The sequence below is a fragment of the Lycorma delicatula genome, chromosome 1, assembly GCF_047948215.1.
Source record: "Lycorma delicatula isolate Av1 chromosome 1, ASM4794821v1, whole genome shotgun sequence".
NCBI classification, from domain to species: domain Eukaryota; kingdom Metazoa; phylum Arthropoda; class Insecta; order Hemiptera; family Fulgoridae; genus Lycorma; species Lycorma delicatula.
Window position 1 is genome coordinate 152,372,052 of NC_134455.1, and position 17,810 is coordinate 152,389,861.

General features: G+C 28.9%; 1 protein-coding gene across 6 annotated transcripts in view; it reads right to left on the minus strand.

The window, feature by feature from the left end:
• The window catches only part of Shark (SH2 ankyrin repeat kinase), a 109,587-nt gene that overhangs the window by 29,695 nt on the left and 62,082 nt on the right, over positions 1-17,810 (minus strand). For all 6 annotated transcript variants that reach the window (XR_012756261.1, XR_012756260.1, XR_012756266.1 and 3 more), the window contains exons 7-9: positions 17,102-17,260; positions 7,583-7,785; positions 4,359-4,517 (exon numbers count right to left, since the gene is read on the minus strand). Coding sequence is in view for 1 of the 6 variants with exons in the window: in XM_075365221.1 (XP_075221336.1) it covers positions 4,359-4,517; positions 7,583-7,785; positions 17,102-17,260 (521 nt within the window). In the remaining 5 variants the exon portion in view is untranslated. The remainder of the gene's footprint in view (positions 1-4,358; positions 4,518-7,582; positions 7,786-17,101; positions 17,261-17,810) is intronic.

A 17,810-nucleotide genomic window follows, 5' to 3' on the forward strand; every position in this document is an offset into this window, starting at 1 on the left:
CAACATGATATTAATCTTGGGGATGTGTGATGGAAATGCAGTTACTGTAGCTGCAGAGTACAAAGATGTTTTTCTAACCGCAGAGTTCCAAATCCTAAAACAATTAGTGGAAGATTCCATACATTAAGAAACAGGTACATTTCTAGCATTAGTGCTCACTGTGACCATTCTCTCCATCATGAGCTGATATTGATGAAACCATTATTGAGACTACTCAATGCAGTCTAGGTGTTAATTGCCTTTCCTGGCGATTTGGAGTTTCCCAGTCTATGGTGTGGAGGACATTTCGTAATGGCTGTACTCTTACCATAATCAACCACTTACAAAATTTTCAAACAAAAGATCCTCCTCTTCGTTTGCAATATTACAACTGGTTGAATATAAAACACAGATTACACTGTTCATTTTATTTACTGATGAGACTCATTTACTCAGAATGGTACCAATAACATTTGTAACAAATATACTTGGGCAGAAGTCAATCCAGGCGTGATGGTAGAATGTAATTTTCAACACTGATTTAGTGTTAATGTGTGGTCTCTTCTAGTTTACAATTCTAGCTAATTGGATCAATCATTCTCCCAGGATGTCTAAATTCCGACATTTACTTGGAACTCCTTAAAGAACAATCGTTGCTGCTATTAGAAGATGTTTCAGTAGCATCAAGATACCATATACTTTCAGCATGATGGTGTGCCTTCCTACTTCTCATGTGCCTATTGATATACTTAAAGAGAATTTCCAGGGGATGAATTGGCTGCAACAGGGTGTACTCTGGGCCACCACGATAACCTGATCTAATAGTTATTGATTTTGCATGTGGGATTGGATGAAAAGTATTGTGACAAGAGAAAAGTTCATATGCATGAAGCGTAGGTGAAGTGAAGTTGGTTGCTCGTATTGCAGGTGCTGCCACACTAATTTGTGTGGCAGCAACACACTGTGCCTATGAATTTGTGTAGGCACAGTATGAACTGTGCCTACAACCTGGGTTTTTTGTTTTCCCCCAAATAATACTTTATTTTTTAAAATATGTTATTTTCACAAACAGCAATTGATTTCTATTATTTTTTTAACTTAGTTAGGGCCTGCATATTATGAAATAACTGTACAAAAGGTCACAAATAACCTAAGGGGGTGGAATCCCTAATTATAAATAAATGTTCCACTGTTAAGTAAAATATTTTTGTACAGGTACGCTTAGTACTGTTTTTTTTTCTTTCTTTATATTATAAGCGTAAAAAAAAATAAAATTATATATAGGCCTACTAAACATACCAACTAGAAAATGTAGCCAAAATAACAATTCCCCTCAGGGAAAATACCTCATTCTAATAATAAAACAGCATACATATCAAAATTTAAGTACAATTTTCAATAAAAATAAAATCAACTTACCTTATTCTAAAGACATAATATTCTATTTATATGTTAAACTGTTCAATATTTACAAATCTGTTTACGACTAATTTCTGAAAGTGCAGGAGTGTGTGATGATATTTCAGTTTTGGCAGTATCAGAACTGTCATAATTACTCATGCCTAATATTATACTATAATTACCAATAATTTCCTACGTATTTTCAATGTCTAATTCAGGATTAGTGAGATATAAAATTATTTCATCATCATGAATAAGAGATTTAGCCGTTACAACACAAAGCACTAACTACACATGGAATAACATAAATATAACTAAAATGTTTCTCCCAGAGAGCAAGGTAAATACAATTCAAGAAAGTAACAAAAAACACAACCTTCTGAATGTTTTACGTTTGTAAATAGAAAAAAGTACCTTAAATTCATAACAGAGAGCGTTACTAGTATTAACAAAATGAATGTTCATGGATGAGCATAGTAAATAATATTGTAATGTACCAGAACGTTCGTAGGGATTAAAAGGTTAAATGTATCAAACTTTTATTTTTCTATCCTGAAAATTACATATTAAAAAAATTGCTACTAACACTTAAACAAGTTGCACTCAAATAACAATAACATGAGAATTAAACAAGATATCAACAATCCAAAAACATGTGGTTACAGAGGAGGTTATGCAGAACACAGCTGCCAATCACACCTCACTAAATATCTTTGTTGGTGTATAACTAAAAATGTTCGGTTATTTTCTGAACAGACCTCATATGATATAGAGAACTAAAAATAAATGTTGATGAATATAAGTAAATTGGATATATAAACATTAGGTAATTTTATAAACTGACACATTTGTTAGCAAAGAGAAGCAAAATCAAATAACATTAATAATGATTTCATAAAACTGTAAAATAATATTAACAATTACAAATGAGACAATCATAAATAATTGATATTGTTAGATATAATTAATTCAATTAATAATAATACTAACATGAATGTGATTCACAATCCACATTTTTGAAAACAGTTAATGTAATGCTAATAACTAGACTATTATTCCAAGTTAATAAACTGATGGTGCAAACTATACACACAGAAAAAAATACTGTGAAAATATCATAATTTTTTCTTAGTGTTGAATTTTCTGATGTAAATCAATATAAAAATTATGTTAGGCAATGTATAGCTTCCTATCAACAATATACGCATTTTTTAAATGAAAATACTGACACTAATATGCGTTAAATTCACTTCTTCTTTTACATTACAAGCTCAGAATATTAAAAATATACAGCTTTGGTAATTAATTATATGCAAGTTAAAAATTATGTTCCTGTTATATCCCCAAAAATATTAAAACATATGAATTCAGTAAATAATTACTGATAACAATATTACTATATATATACACTGTTATATTATACTGAATTTTCATTCTGTGGCAGAATACTCGCTGTTTGGCGTTTCAGGTTTTGTTGTTAGTTCATATACAAACAGAATTAGTGATTTTTGTGCTTTTATAATTCATTGTCAGTTAGTTTTTGGTGACCTTGTGAGTTTCTGCTATAAGTTTGTTATTAGTTTCTAGTTAATACAATGGATATAACCTCATGAAAGTGGTCAAAAAATGTTGCTCAGTCCCAACATATACAAATGACTCAAAGACAGATTGCTAGTGAGTATAGTGTGGGGTTAGGCACTGTAAATGAAATAATAAAAAGGTTTAGAAAAAAGGGTTCCATCTCTCCAAAGAGAAAAGGAGAATGTGGATGGAAAAAGAAAACCATGCCTACACAGGATCAGTTACTAATAAGAAAAAGCAAAATTAATCCACGATTGTCAACTGTTGACCTTAGTAAGAATTTGAAAGTCAGTGGGACTAATGTTTCTGATATGACAGTTTGTAGAAGATTTTTGGCCGTGGGAAGGATTGCTCAGAAACCTAAAAATAAGTAGTTACTGACAAAGGTTATGAAGACAAAAAGACTTCAATGGACAAAGGAACATAAAGAATGGACTTTCTTTTTCCTGTTTAGCCTCCGGTAAATACCGTTCGGATAATACTTCAGAGGATGAAAGAGAGTGATATGTATGGGTGTAAATGAAGTGTAGTCTTGTACATTCTCAGTTCAATCATTCCTGAGATGTGTGGTTAATTGAAACCCAACCATCAAAGAACACCGGTATCCACGATCTAGTACTCAAATCCTTGTAAAAATAACTGACTTTACTAGGACTTGAAAGCTGAAACTCTTGACTTCCAAATCAGCTGATTTGGGAAGACGCATGGGATGATAAAATCGGACCAATACATTAACATATGCCAAAGAAGAATAGTCCCACTTATGCTGAAGAACCCAAAATTCATTTTTTAAGAGCACCTTGCACCATGTCACACATCAGAAAAAGCAAAAGAGTTCTTCAAAAACCAAAACATTTGAGTGCTGTCATGGCCAGGAAACTCCCCCAACCTGAATCCCACTAAAAATTTATGGGCCATACTAAAAAGAAGACTTGGGAAAATGAATTGTAGCATAAAAACTGACCTTATTAGTTTAGTGATACAGGTTTAGCTTCATGATGAAGAAATCAAAAATCATTGTTCTACCTTAGTGAAATCAATGCCAAAGAGGATTAATGAGATAATCAAAAACAAAGGACACATAAACTATTAAATTTGAGTAAGTTTGACAGTTAAAACATTTTTTCTTTAAAAAAAAATTTCTGTTAAAAATACTGTTTGGATTAATCTATTTGCCACTAAGTATATGTACTCTTATGTCATAAAATATACCACTAATAAAAAATCTAGTTTCATTCAAATAACATGTAAGCTATTAAAATATAAATACTATGGCATTATGGCTAATTAACGAGTAATATATTAATAATGAGCCAATGAATCGATACTATAAGATAAATACTGTAAATTTTATTTGTAATAGGAGACATCTTAGAACAAAATTAACAGTCATATACCTCAGAAAATGAATGTGGTGGTGGCAATGGAGGCTTTGGTCTAGGTGGCATTGGAATTTGTAATGTTGTCGGCAAACCGTCAGGCATCAGAGAGTAATGCTCAACAACATGTTCCAAAGAATCCAACAATGGACCATCATCGATAAAATAATATGGACCCTAGAAGAGAAAATAAAAATGTAATGTATTAAATTATTTTTAAATTAATACAAATAACTTGCAATAATCATAAGATAAATTAAAACACTCAAATTAATTTGACAATCTTGTTATAATGATATCGTGAAGGGCTGCCTATAGTCCCAAAGGACTAGTACCTTAACCTTAACAATTTTATTGTTTTGGGAGTTTGGATATCATGTTTTTTGTTTACTGTTCATTTGTTAAATTGAAACTGTTTTCATTTTTATATTTATAAAAATTCTGGTATCTGTCATGTGTTTGCTAATAACTTTCTGTCAGTTATATTCATGTATCTAATAAAAAATCAAATTTGTTCTAAAACTAAAACATAAATGTTTTTGGAATTTCATGACAAACTTTTTTTTATTACAATTAATAAATCATTAGCTTAAGCTAATTTTTTCCAATTTTGATCATGCTATTATAATGGTCCTTCTTTCATTGACTGCCCGTGATGAAATATTGCACTTATAACTTTATATTTTTTCCGGAATCGTTTGCAAGCATCATTAGATTTTTTATTCCTTTAGTTTCAGTTATTTTGCGTAAACATACTGCATCGTTTTCAAATAATTTTATTTGAATAATCAACAGTTTTCCTAATGAATAAATTTCCATTCTACGTATGAAATCTATGTTTCCACATTCAGTACAACTACCTTCGACATGAGTTTTTTCACTAAAATTTTGAATTAAATCTCGGAGACTTAAACTGTTATTTTTCTTTAAACTAACCGTTTTAATATCTATGTGGAAAACTAAATTATTTTCTTTGTGCTCTGAAGCATACTTACATTTATCATTTGCACAAATAATCGTATATTGGATAGTGTGTTTTATAATGTTCTTGAAAGGTTCAACTTTGTCAATTAAATATGTGAAAAATTCAACAGCATCTTGTCAATGAATATTGAAATTCTTATGTACAAATTTTCTTATTTTTATCATGTCTAGGTTTGCTCTATTTATATAATTTTTAAGTAACATATGTAATATATGATTTTTCGGTAATTTCAGGATCTCATTCTTTAATAATGAACAATAAAACAAACATTGAATAACTGAATCATCATTAGATAATCCATGCAATTCTCTATCTTTTGTGAGGTTTATATCACTTGCATCATTCGATTCTTGGCACTCATTGATATGTTTAGGCATAACCCAAATATCATCCTGGACTTTATTTAAATTCATTTTTCCTTCTTCAAGAACTAAAGATCAGACCTATATTTACTTTTTAATCTATTGTATTCATGTATTGTTTCAGAACTGACCTTGATCGTGGATGGATCAAAATTGAATAAATGCAATCCCTCAATAGACGTTCTTCAAAAAGCAACATATGCTTGACCAACTGTAAAATATTATTACCAGCATCTATGAAGGCATTTTTTATACTCATTCCTTGTGATTTATATATGGTGATAGCATAGCTTAAACATATAGGAAATTGTTTCCGCATGATGAAAACTTTGTCCATAAATTCAAATTTAACACTTATTCTTTCAACTGTACGTTCTTCCTCAGAAGATAAAGTAATCATTACTTGTTGAACATCACTTTTATCATCAACATTTTTTTTTTATACTTTTCACAATACCTATAGTACCATTAGAAAATCCTTGAGATACATCGATATTTCTAGTCAACATGACTAGCAAAATTTTTATAGTAATGACCTTAGGAAGACCTCCAGTCTTAGAACAATTTTCATTATCTGATTTTAAAGCTTTACTGATTTTTTTCCTCAAATAGGTTGCACAGTCTAATGAATCATAATCACCTAAATCAATTTCTTCACAAGAGAGGCGTCTTAACATTTCAGTATTTATTATTTCACACATGCAACGGGTTGCTAGAATACATAATGTATCTATTGGTGTTTATCGAGGTAATTGCACAATTTGAGAAAATTCTTATAGTAGTCAGTATTTGTAAAAATAAATTTTCTAGAATTAAGTTGTTTTAGATCGTCATTGTTCAAGTACATTGTTTATTGCGATTTTACTCTTCATATTTCATTTTATAAAACCTGCTAAAATAAAAACACTTGAATTTGATTTTCTGTTATTAAGTTATTAAATTATTTTGCTGTTAGTTTAAAAGCAATTTTTTACTTAATTAAATGTTTTTTAAAAAATTTACTTTTTGTTTTTTCAAGGTGGTTAATTTGTTCATTTTATTTTTATATTTAAATTGACAATTATTAATTAATTTCTTTCTAATACAGTAAACTCATTTTCAGTAGCTACATGCATTTATAAATTAAAAGCTTCAGTTTTTTATGTTCATATTTAAAAAAAACAATATGTATACTGTTTTCTATTTCTAAAGTGTGTTAAATATTTTGAAGAATATTATTTAATTTTTAAGCAGTAAATCATGCTCTAAACTGATTTTTTCATTGTATAATACCAAAATATCATAAACACATCTACAAAAAGAAAAAATTGAAAAGTAATTTTATTTAATTTTAACGAGATAATTATATTTTTCTGTTAGGAAGCAATTTGTTAAACTATTTATTACTTTGCTTTGTATGATACAACACAACATTGAACAGGATCTATTTCATTAACAAGGAAATTCTTAAACTACTATGAGTTAAAAATATCTTATCAACAACATAATAAAAATATATAATATACAATATAATATACATAATTCTCACACGTCTACTCTTTTACTTCAGTCACAATTTCTCAATTAAAATCCTACATGTGGAGTGCAAGAGAAATCACCAAAAAATAATTTATTAGGGAACCTGGTTGAATTGTTTTGTGACAATATAAAAATGTTGAACTTTTTTGATGAATTAACACACAGTATTACTGAATTTGTGTCTTCTCATGAACTCATTTACTCTGCACATATTATTACTCAAAATAATGAATAAGATAATAAAAGATAAACATTTAAATACTTAAATATTCAAATCTCTGAAAAATTACATAATATTGATTTATTTTTAATAAACAAAAAGAAAACAAATAACTATACAAAAGAGAAAAAAATTCTATGTAATTCTGAATTTTTACCTCTCTCTGAACTTGGAAATGATAATCCTTCTTATCATGTATCATAGTCAATATATCAGCATCGCTTCGATCACTGTAACGGACAAGAAAACTTCCATCTTTGTTACCAGCTTGTGTCAACATTGCGACAGCTTCAATTCTCCCAAGAGTACCATGATACCAACTTTGCTTTAATGTTCTTGGTTCTGGGCTTTTAAAATTATCTATAAAGAAAATTTCACTAAATTACTAAGGTAACAAACAAGTACATAATCAAAGTAATGTTTAAAACCAATGACTCATGATTTAAAAAAAAAAATACATTTTTCTTCTACAGTATGTTCTGTGAAATTTCTATCATGGATATATCAAGATGTTTACATCAACTGTGAAAATAGAAAGAAACATGTAACAAAAAATAACAGTTCGCCTCACCAGAATAGTCTCTATGCTCATTCAGCATCATCATAAATGCCCTCTATTACTGTCTCCTTCTACAACAGGTACATCCTTTTTTATTCTAAACTGTAATTTGGTTGAGAAACCTTATTTCATATCATAAAAAAAATAAATGTATCCACTTAATATTTCTCAAGTAATGGAGGTTCAGTACAAAATAATTACATACCACATCACTTTTAGTTAATCAAAATAATGCTTGGTTACTTGTTCATTGCCTAATTTACCTTTCTACAGTAATTAATAAAACATATGATGAAAAAAGAGGCCTCACTAATTTTGTTAAACAAATTGAACTCCACTAAGAAATTGAAGGAGCAAAGTAAAAATTTAAATTACAAAAAAAAACTGTCAATCGTAATTGAATTTTTTGTTGGTTTAGGTAGTGCTAAAAATTGCCTACATGAATTAGCAATATCATAAGCACTGTCTCAAAAGATACTGGACATATCACTGACCAATGATTATTAAAGAGGTATTTTTACAGTTTTTCTTGTGACATACTTTTTTCAAATCTTTTAAAATAAAATGTCCAAAGGGAAAATGATAAATATGTTTATTGAAAACAAACATAAGTATTTAACTGTTTACTGAGAAAGGAACGATGCCATACAGTAACAGAAGTCTCATAGACTGACATTAGACTTAAAGATGGTAAAGCATAAAGGTGAAAGTATAGCTGCTCACATAGGAATAAGATGACAAGGAATGGAGGAAAACCAGGTGGTGTTGGCTTGGCAATGAAAAATTCCTCTCTATTGTTACGGTTTAAGAACAACAGCTGCCACCACTTTGAAATAAAAGAAGCTACCAGAATATAGCTCTAACATTTCACAAAAATATAAAACGTTTGACCATAGGACAATAAGTCCATCTGATAAATAAGAGAATAAAATTGGTACAAAACACCAATACAGCATTAGGATATTGGTGATGGTGGAAGAATCTTGTGTACAGCATAATACGTTTCTTTTGAGATAATTATCTTCACATATAGGCTTCTAGCTGTCTGTCTGTCTGATTCAATGCTTCTGAATGGCTCAATCATTAAAAAAAAACACTGACCAAGTTCATTTTGTATCAATTTAAACAAAGACATTAAATAGTACTTCAAACAACTACTGGAGGAATCATCCCCATCCTAAGCAGAAAATTTAAACACTTGACTTTCATCTTGAGAAAATTTTTTCAGAGAAAATTTTTTTTCTATAAATCTGATATTCTTGAATACTGTTATTTGCTTACATCAAGAGAGAATACAGAATACTGAGTAGAGAGTATACAACTCTGACTGCCTTCACAAACTTTGAAAAAATCTATAAAGAGAAACAATAATTAAATAATAAATTAATATTAAAATTTATTAATAAAATTTCGAATATTTTTCAAGTTTATTTCAAATCCAAATGTACCCAGTATCACTCAAAGTTTTGAGAAAAAGAGTTTATATTATGCATGAAAAATCTAATACATCTAATTAAATCAATATATTCTCATACCTTTTTTAATTGTTTTTTAACTTATACTTATTTTCTTTAGCTTTTTACACAAGCATTAATTTTGAGCAATTTTATCATATCAGTAGCCAGAGCACACTAATCAGCATATAAGCAGGTTTGGTAGAATCAAATAAATTGTTGCATTTTTGTTTATTCTCATAGAGTCCTACTCAGGCAATGGTAAGTTAGTAAATACAATGATAATACATTTTGACAGTTAGTAGCAAAAAATTTGTTGAATTTTTCAAAAATGTTTGTAACATCTTTTTAGAAGATGAGTTGATATTATTTAACATTTTAACTATTATATTAATAAAATTATACTTTATTTATACATTTTATGAACTAATTTATTCTGAAATATATTAAATTTGTTTAAAAACATGTTTAGGAATATAGGAAGAATATTTCATTCTTCCCCACCCCCCACCAACCAGCCAACAACTAATATTATCTTCTTTTTCTTACTGTCTATTTTTAAAAACTATTTTTTGATTGATTTATTCAATAAAATGAACTTTAGAATCATCTCAGTAATTACTTTCACAGTATTTTTATCAATATTCTTAAAGATTGTTATCCCAAATTGATAATCATTCTAGTTTTTCATTTTTGATAATTAAGTATTTCTTTGAACAATAAGACACACAAATTCTTTAAATTTTAATTGACAGATAAGGACCCAATTATTATAACATGAGAATAAGATGAAATATAAATGTAATTAAGTTTTTTATAACAAAAAAAACTTGCAGTATTTACCTCTTTATTTATTATCCATAAAAGAAAAGCAGCATAAAAATATTACAAGATTAGTAATGGTTAAAGCCAACAAAAGTGAAAAATTAAATTTTTGTTAAAAGTATTCTAGATCTATAATCAAATACCTACTGAACAATTTCTAAAGCATTAACACAAACACACACGTGCGCATGCGTGCAAGCCTAAACATAAGCTAACTTGTTTTAATACTAAGAAAAATTGTTAACAATTAACAAGTACTGGCATCAATTTTGGTATTCCCTAAATTCTATGTATATAATTCAATCCAAGCCTACTGAATTCAATAACACCATTCAATAATAATAACATCTATTATTTTTTTTTAATAATAGACATAAATAATCTGTTTCATATTATGTAGATATATATGTGTATTATACTAAACACCCTTATTTTCTAAGAAAGAACATAATTTGTTTATTCCAGTTTGTTTAATTTTCTAATATAATATAAAGTACAAAAAATAATAACACTTTTATAAAACAAACCAAACAAAATTATAAGTATGTTAACTGTAAACTATTAACAATCAGAAAATCCCTCTTTCAATGTGTCTTAATAAACTGCCTGCACGTCTTTTCAAAAGCTTTTTACCATAATTTATTATAGTGAAACCTCCTCAAAATATATGGTTTTATTTTAATAAAAATTAATCTCTTGAAGACTGAAATGGAAAAGAAACATCGATTTTACTTTTAATTTCACATGTTAAATTAATCCCATACAACTGAAAGGAAATTTAAAAAAACAAGAACCTGTAATAAAATAAAATGATTAAAAAACAGATTGTACTCAAACCACAATTTGTAAAATAATAAATGCACTAGATGACTAATTGTTGTTTAGCACAAAATAAGCTGTCTAATTTATGGCTGCAATTTTTGGCCTATAAACTGACTGACATTAATAAAGTTCAGTAGCAGGCAACAATCCATGCGCTATATTTTGTCAACAAGTTAATTGTTTCTTAGAATTTCTATACATATCAACTAAGAATAATTTTACTGAAAGCAATGAACACTATGATTGGAAGCAATAATAATTTTCATTTTGTCACGAGCATTTATTGTTGTTCTAGTTTTACGTTTTGATTGTTTGATATCTATTTATTTATTTTACATTATTATCACATAACACCACATATATAGAAATAATAAATCAATATGGCAAGTGTAGTGTAAAACAACAGTGTCACAAACTAATACCAAAATTACAGTTATAACACACTATTTTCAACCATACTACAGCAGCATATTACAAATAAAGCACAATTAAAGATAATTTCCATAAGATATAACACATTTTGATTATCCTTGTTTGAGTATCCAGAAAATGATGAAAAATAGACAATTATGGCTCATCACACAGATATTCGCTTACCGAATATTATCACCAGCAAAATCTCCCTAAATCCTGTTTGATTGGCTTCAATTTTAATACGTGGTAGTAGCTTATAATAAACAAGCATAATAAGGTAGATATTTATAGATGTATGTCCTGTGTTTTGGGTAAGACAGATTTTTATGCTAGGTGTCATAAGTATGAAAGAATTATGTTTCAGTTCTGACTGCTTACTGAAACTTATTGAAATAAATAGTAACTGAAAAATATAAATGGAGGGAAGAGTGAGGAATCTAAAATATCTAAAAGAACTCGTGCAGGAATTGCTAGGTTTCAGTTGTTAAATCAAGCAAATGATCTTTTTTTTGAATATTAAATATTTTTTTTTGCTATCGACAAAATTATGTAATTTTGTTAATTTAAATATAAATTCCACTTTATAAACGGATTATAAATGTGGATGTATTTATGCATAATACACCATCAACAGTTTTCCTGTTCATTATATGTGATAATGTAAGCAGAATAAAAAAAATGCCTGGTTTAATTTAGATGATATATTTAGAGTTTGAATATAAGTTTAGAGTTTATTTATTTTTTGTTTAATTTAACACTCTAAATACTGTAACCTATTTTAGATTTATGCATGTGCATTTCTCTTTTTTCAAATTTTGCTCTTAATTATGCCAAGTAAAAATATTTTATGTTTAAAAGACAAAATAGAAGTTATTAATTTCTAAAACAAACATGGAAGAATTCTGTGAAAAGTTTAAATGCAAGAAAACACAAATTTACAGCATTATAAAAAATATGATAAAATCAAGGAAGAATGGTTAAGGATGAAAGGAATGCTAATTGTCGATGGCAGACTAAAAGGAAAAATATGGAAATAAATTCCATTTTATTTAAATGGTTCACCCATGCAGGATCAAGAAATTTTCCAATTTCTGAGCCTATCCTGCAACTATAAGTGAAAGAAACTGCAACTAAGTAAAGAGAAGTTACAATGTTCAGAGATTCTAATCGATGGCTAGAGAAATTTTGGCCGAGACATTCTATTTGTTATAATCAAATTTTAGGTGAGGCTGATCATGTAGACAACGCAACTTTTAGTGACTGAAAAATAAAATTAAGTTAATAACCACAGGTTACGAACCAAAGGATATCAGCAATTGAGATGAACCGATTTATTTTTTCTAGTTTTACTGAACAAAACACTCTATCTCAAAAATGGAAAGTGTATTGAAGACAAACAATTCAAAGAAAGACCGATTGTTTTAGTTTGCGGTTTTGTAGATGGTACATTACTTAAACCTTTAGTGATAAGTATATCTTGGAAGCCTTGGCGTTTCAAAAATGTTGCTCATTTAATGATGGAATGCCTGAGTTTATCATTACAACACAATATACAATTCATACTAATTCTGAAATTATTTGAATATACTGTTTTTACAGGTTAATTAAAATTGTAAACAAATACTAGATTCTAATCCTGGGTAGACCTGAATTGCTAAATTCTGATGGTTCCACACCTGAAACACATCAACAATTTATTAAATTATTATTTATCATGAAAACTAAAAGGTGCGAAGTAACATTAAAATATCAATAAACAACACTATGTTTAATAAACTGGTTTCTTGAAATAACTGAAGTCAAAATTAGGTTTAGTTTCCTTGTGTATTACTGGAATTTATTAGGGGCTAAATGATCATAGCACATGCAAATTGAAAAAAAAAATATCTAACTTTCATGGATTTATGGCCTTAAATAAAAATTATACTAAATAAAACTTTTCTCTAAATTAAGAAACTTTACTTTTTCTAAATAAAAAACTTTACTTCTTACCAAATTACAGAATGGAAAAAAATTAGTTATCCATTAGACTGAACATTTTGTGTGTTTTTACTAAATTATTCTATCAACTATTTATTTATGATATAATTATTTTGGTATATGAGATATTTTCTCTACAGAATAATTTAGAATTTATTTTATGTTAATTGTCTACAAAGTCTTTAATTTAAAATAACTATGAAAGAGAAAGAAATTATACAGTTTTTCACTGCTTATAATTCAACTGAGGTAAAAATAAAGCTAAATAATTATTTGTTACAACATATTTTTAACAAAATACTAACTTAAGCAATTTTTAACTTAATTTTAATGATAAAAATTTAACTGGAAATAAGACATTTTACAGTAAGCTGATTTCTGGAATAAAAAATATTACCTAAAAATTAAATATTTTTTCTGTCAGACCAATGCAATTGCACAATCATAGAAACAACTGTCAATTAGGAACAATTCATCAGAAGATGTCTGCTTTCACTGAGTTAGCAAAGTGTTACGATTGCTATCTATATATATATATAGCTAATAACATCAACTTCATCTGCAAAGCTATATATATATATATTTTAATTTTTTTTTTTATTAGTTTATTTTAAAACAATTCTATTACATCAACAAAAATAAAGATAAATACTTAAAATACAGCACTTCAATAATAATAAACAATTTCTTCTACAATGATAAAATTCAAACACACAATATAAACATATGAAGTTTGATAAAAAAAATACGCCAAATTTCAATTTTTCTAAAAAAAATTTATTGTCACCTTCAAATAAATCCTTTTCAGATATAATACATTTGTGCTAGTGCTTTTTCCAATCTTTGAAGCACCTCTGAAATGCAATTTCCAGTATGGCAATTAACTCCTTTAGCAATACCGTCTTTATCTCTTCAATGTTGGCAAAATGTGGTGTTTCATGGCTTTTTTCAGCTTTGGGAACAGAAAGAAATTGCAGGGGGCCATGTTCGGCACATACAGAGGCTGAGACATCATAACAGTGTTGTTTTCAGCCAAAAATTCACAAACAAGCAGTGAAGTGTGGAGGAGATGCATTAAACAAGCCTGCGATGATTGTGTTTTTTAGTTTTTGAAAATTTGTAATAAGTTGAAAAAATGCAAAAATGTGATACAACAAAATAGATATAAAATGTTTTTTTTTTTTTAATAATAAATTGATATGATATATTTGCTTTTTTGACTTATACTATGCATTTTTATAGCTAACAGTTGAGTGATCTGAAGAGGTGGGCAGGGGGAGTCACTGACTCCATAATTTCTCATGAAAATTGCCACAAAATAAGCCTAATTTTTATTATAGTGCATTTTTAAATTAATCTATTTTTATTTATTTAATTAATTTTTATGAGGAATGTCATGCCTTTGGAAACCACTCCCCCTTAATAATGAAGTGTGTAAAATACTTACAATTTTATTCCACATGTCAAAGTTTCTTTGGACGGGTGATACTCTGCTTCGCGCTTTTCCTTCTATGTTCTCTATAGGGGTCATCTTGATATAACATCCAACAATAGTCTGTCATCATCATACTAGTCCATTTTCCTTGACACCTCTTTTCCATTTCTTTCCTGATGAAATTTCTCACCCATCACTTCGTTAACAGCAACCAGATTTTCAGGAAAATAGTCCACAAGTGAATTTACAAAGTGAACCTTCAAGCTCATGGAACTGCCTAAATTTTTGTACTTCTGCAGCATGGTCTCAACAATTGATTTGAAGTTTGGATCCTTCTTATTGCCCAGAAACTTGGTTACTACATCTTTAAAGGCTCCCCAGGTTTCCTTTTCTGCACCTTTCATTTTTTTTTTCAAAATTACCATCTTTGAGAAGTTTTCTATTGTCAGGGACCAGTAACGATACCCTCTTTTAGTTTGGCAGTTGACAAGACTGGAAATTTGTCACAGATCTACTTAAAACAATTACCTTCTTCTGGTAAGGCTTCAACAAATTGTTTCATCAAGACTAACTTGATATGCAGAGGTGCAAGGAAAACTTTTGTGAAAAAATCATTTAGTTCAAACTGTGAATAAATCTCTGGTGCAGAGCTATCTTCAGGTTTGTACTCCTCGATGTTATCTTTATTTAAATCCCTTGTGAAACAGTCTATTTCAGGTAAATTTTCTGGTGGAATTTGCACTGGTATATCTGAACCATGTGGAATCAAGCATAAAGCGGATAGACGATTCTTTTTTTATTCATCAAATTGAAAACGTGAACAATGGTCAAACAAAAAATTTCATGACTCTCGCCACACCACTGGAACTCCAAATCTGAACGCTTCTTGTTCACCCTTTGACCATCATCTAAGTCCTTCAACACACGTGTAGCAAACATAGTGGGGTGCCTAAGTTCTATCTTAATCTCCTATTTTCATTCTGATATGTGAGGTACAGTTGTCAAATGAACTTGTTGTATTTATTTTTGCCTTTCCACCATTAACTCACCACAAATGTAACAAAAAGAATCTGCAGAATTTTTGCAGCCTCTTGTAGCCATTTTGAAAACGGATAGTTTGATTTATGGTCTGAAAATATATTTTCCACTGACAAAAACACGTTTGATCATGGAGAACAGAAAAAACTAATTTACACATGCTGATGGTTGAAAAAGCACTGAAGTAGTTGCACAGCGCACGAGCTTGTCACAACCTGTTGGCCAAGCTTTCCCACCATCTCATCATCTTCAACCCAAACCCCCCTCTCCTGCCATCCTCTTCAGACCACTCAACTGTTTAGCTATAAGAATGCATAGTATAAGCCAAAAAAATTAATATATTATATTAATTTATCATAAAAAAAAACCTTTTGTCTATTTTAAAGTATTACATTTTTGCAATTTTTCAACTTTTTACAACTTGTAAAAACATCCTGACATGATGGAAAAAATGAAGGTTATTTTTGGATTCAGTGCTAAAAAATACATTACCAAAAGTTAAAAAATATTCCATGACCCAAATTTTTCTGGCTTATGTTATTGTGATACACTTGCCATGAATTGTTTCACCACAAATCTGGGCATTTTCTTTGCATTGCTTCACGCAAGCAGCATAGAGCTTCCAAGTAGTAATCCTTATTGACTTTGTGATAGTGATTCAGCGATTGTCCATAATTGTTTTCTTCACTTTTTCACCATTGTCATTGGATGTTGATGTGCTGGGAAGTCCAGAGTGCTCATCATCTTAAACATCTCCATGGCCCTCTTGGAAGCATCTGTACCAATTGTGAACACTTGAATCGCACTGAATAGCCAAAAGCAAAGTTCAACATTTCCAATGCAGTGCTGCATTTCATTACATTCTTGTAGCAAAATTTAATGCAAATTCTTTGTTCCATTTTTCCCACAAGTTAAAAATTACTGCCATACCAAAATACATGTAATTTTTTCGACAGCCAACAATAAACTAAACATCCAACATGGCTACCAATGTAAATATATGTTAGGGACAAGTGTACCAATACAAAAAAAAAGGAATTGTGACAATTGGACTTATACAGCCTGGGAAATTAAAAAATTCCATGTAATTTTTTTTTATCAAACCTTGTAAATAAAAAAAAATTATGAGATTTAGTACTGACGACAAACCTAAAATTTTTGAACAGTCAATATGGCCATTTGCTTCTGCAAGTCGAGCAGGAGTTTCTTGCTTTGAAGTACGTGGTCGTAAAGGAGCACCCATACTAATTAGAGTTTTTACTACATCTATGTATCCTCGACTAGCAGCTTCATGAAGTGGAACCCACCCTGAAAATATTTGTTAATGCACGTATTACCTCAGCAGTAACAATCACAACAATTTTCATATAAAAGATAACTATATAGAACAGTTTATATAAGATCAAACAAGTAATTTATTTTCAAAAAGTAAAGTACTTGCTGAAAGTATTTGCTTTCACCAAGTACTTATTACTTTCAGTCATTGCATCACCATAAATGCAAGTGAAAGTATTATGACATGAGTTTTTAAATGTCATAATTAACAAATTTAATTCAATCTGTAATAAAAAAAAATGGTTTTACATAACCAAGTAAAGACTGCAATCACATCCCTATAATAATAATTATTATTGCTGTATTATTATATAATAATACAGCAAAACAGCAGAAGCCACATGCTGTGTTAATAACTGCAAAACAATAATTACAATAATACAAAACAATTATAAATATAATAAACAGAAAACAAAAACATTTCATAGATATTCACTAAAATAATAATAATAATAATATTATTGAATTTTCAACAATCATATTTTGTTGTTTAATCTTGGTACAGATACAGAGATCCCTGAGT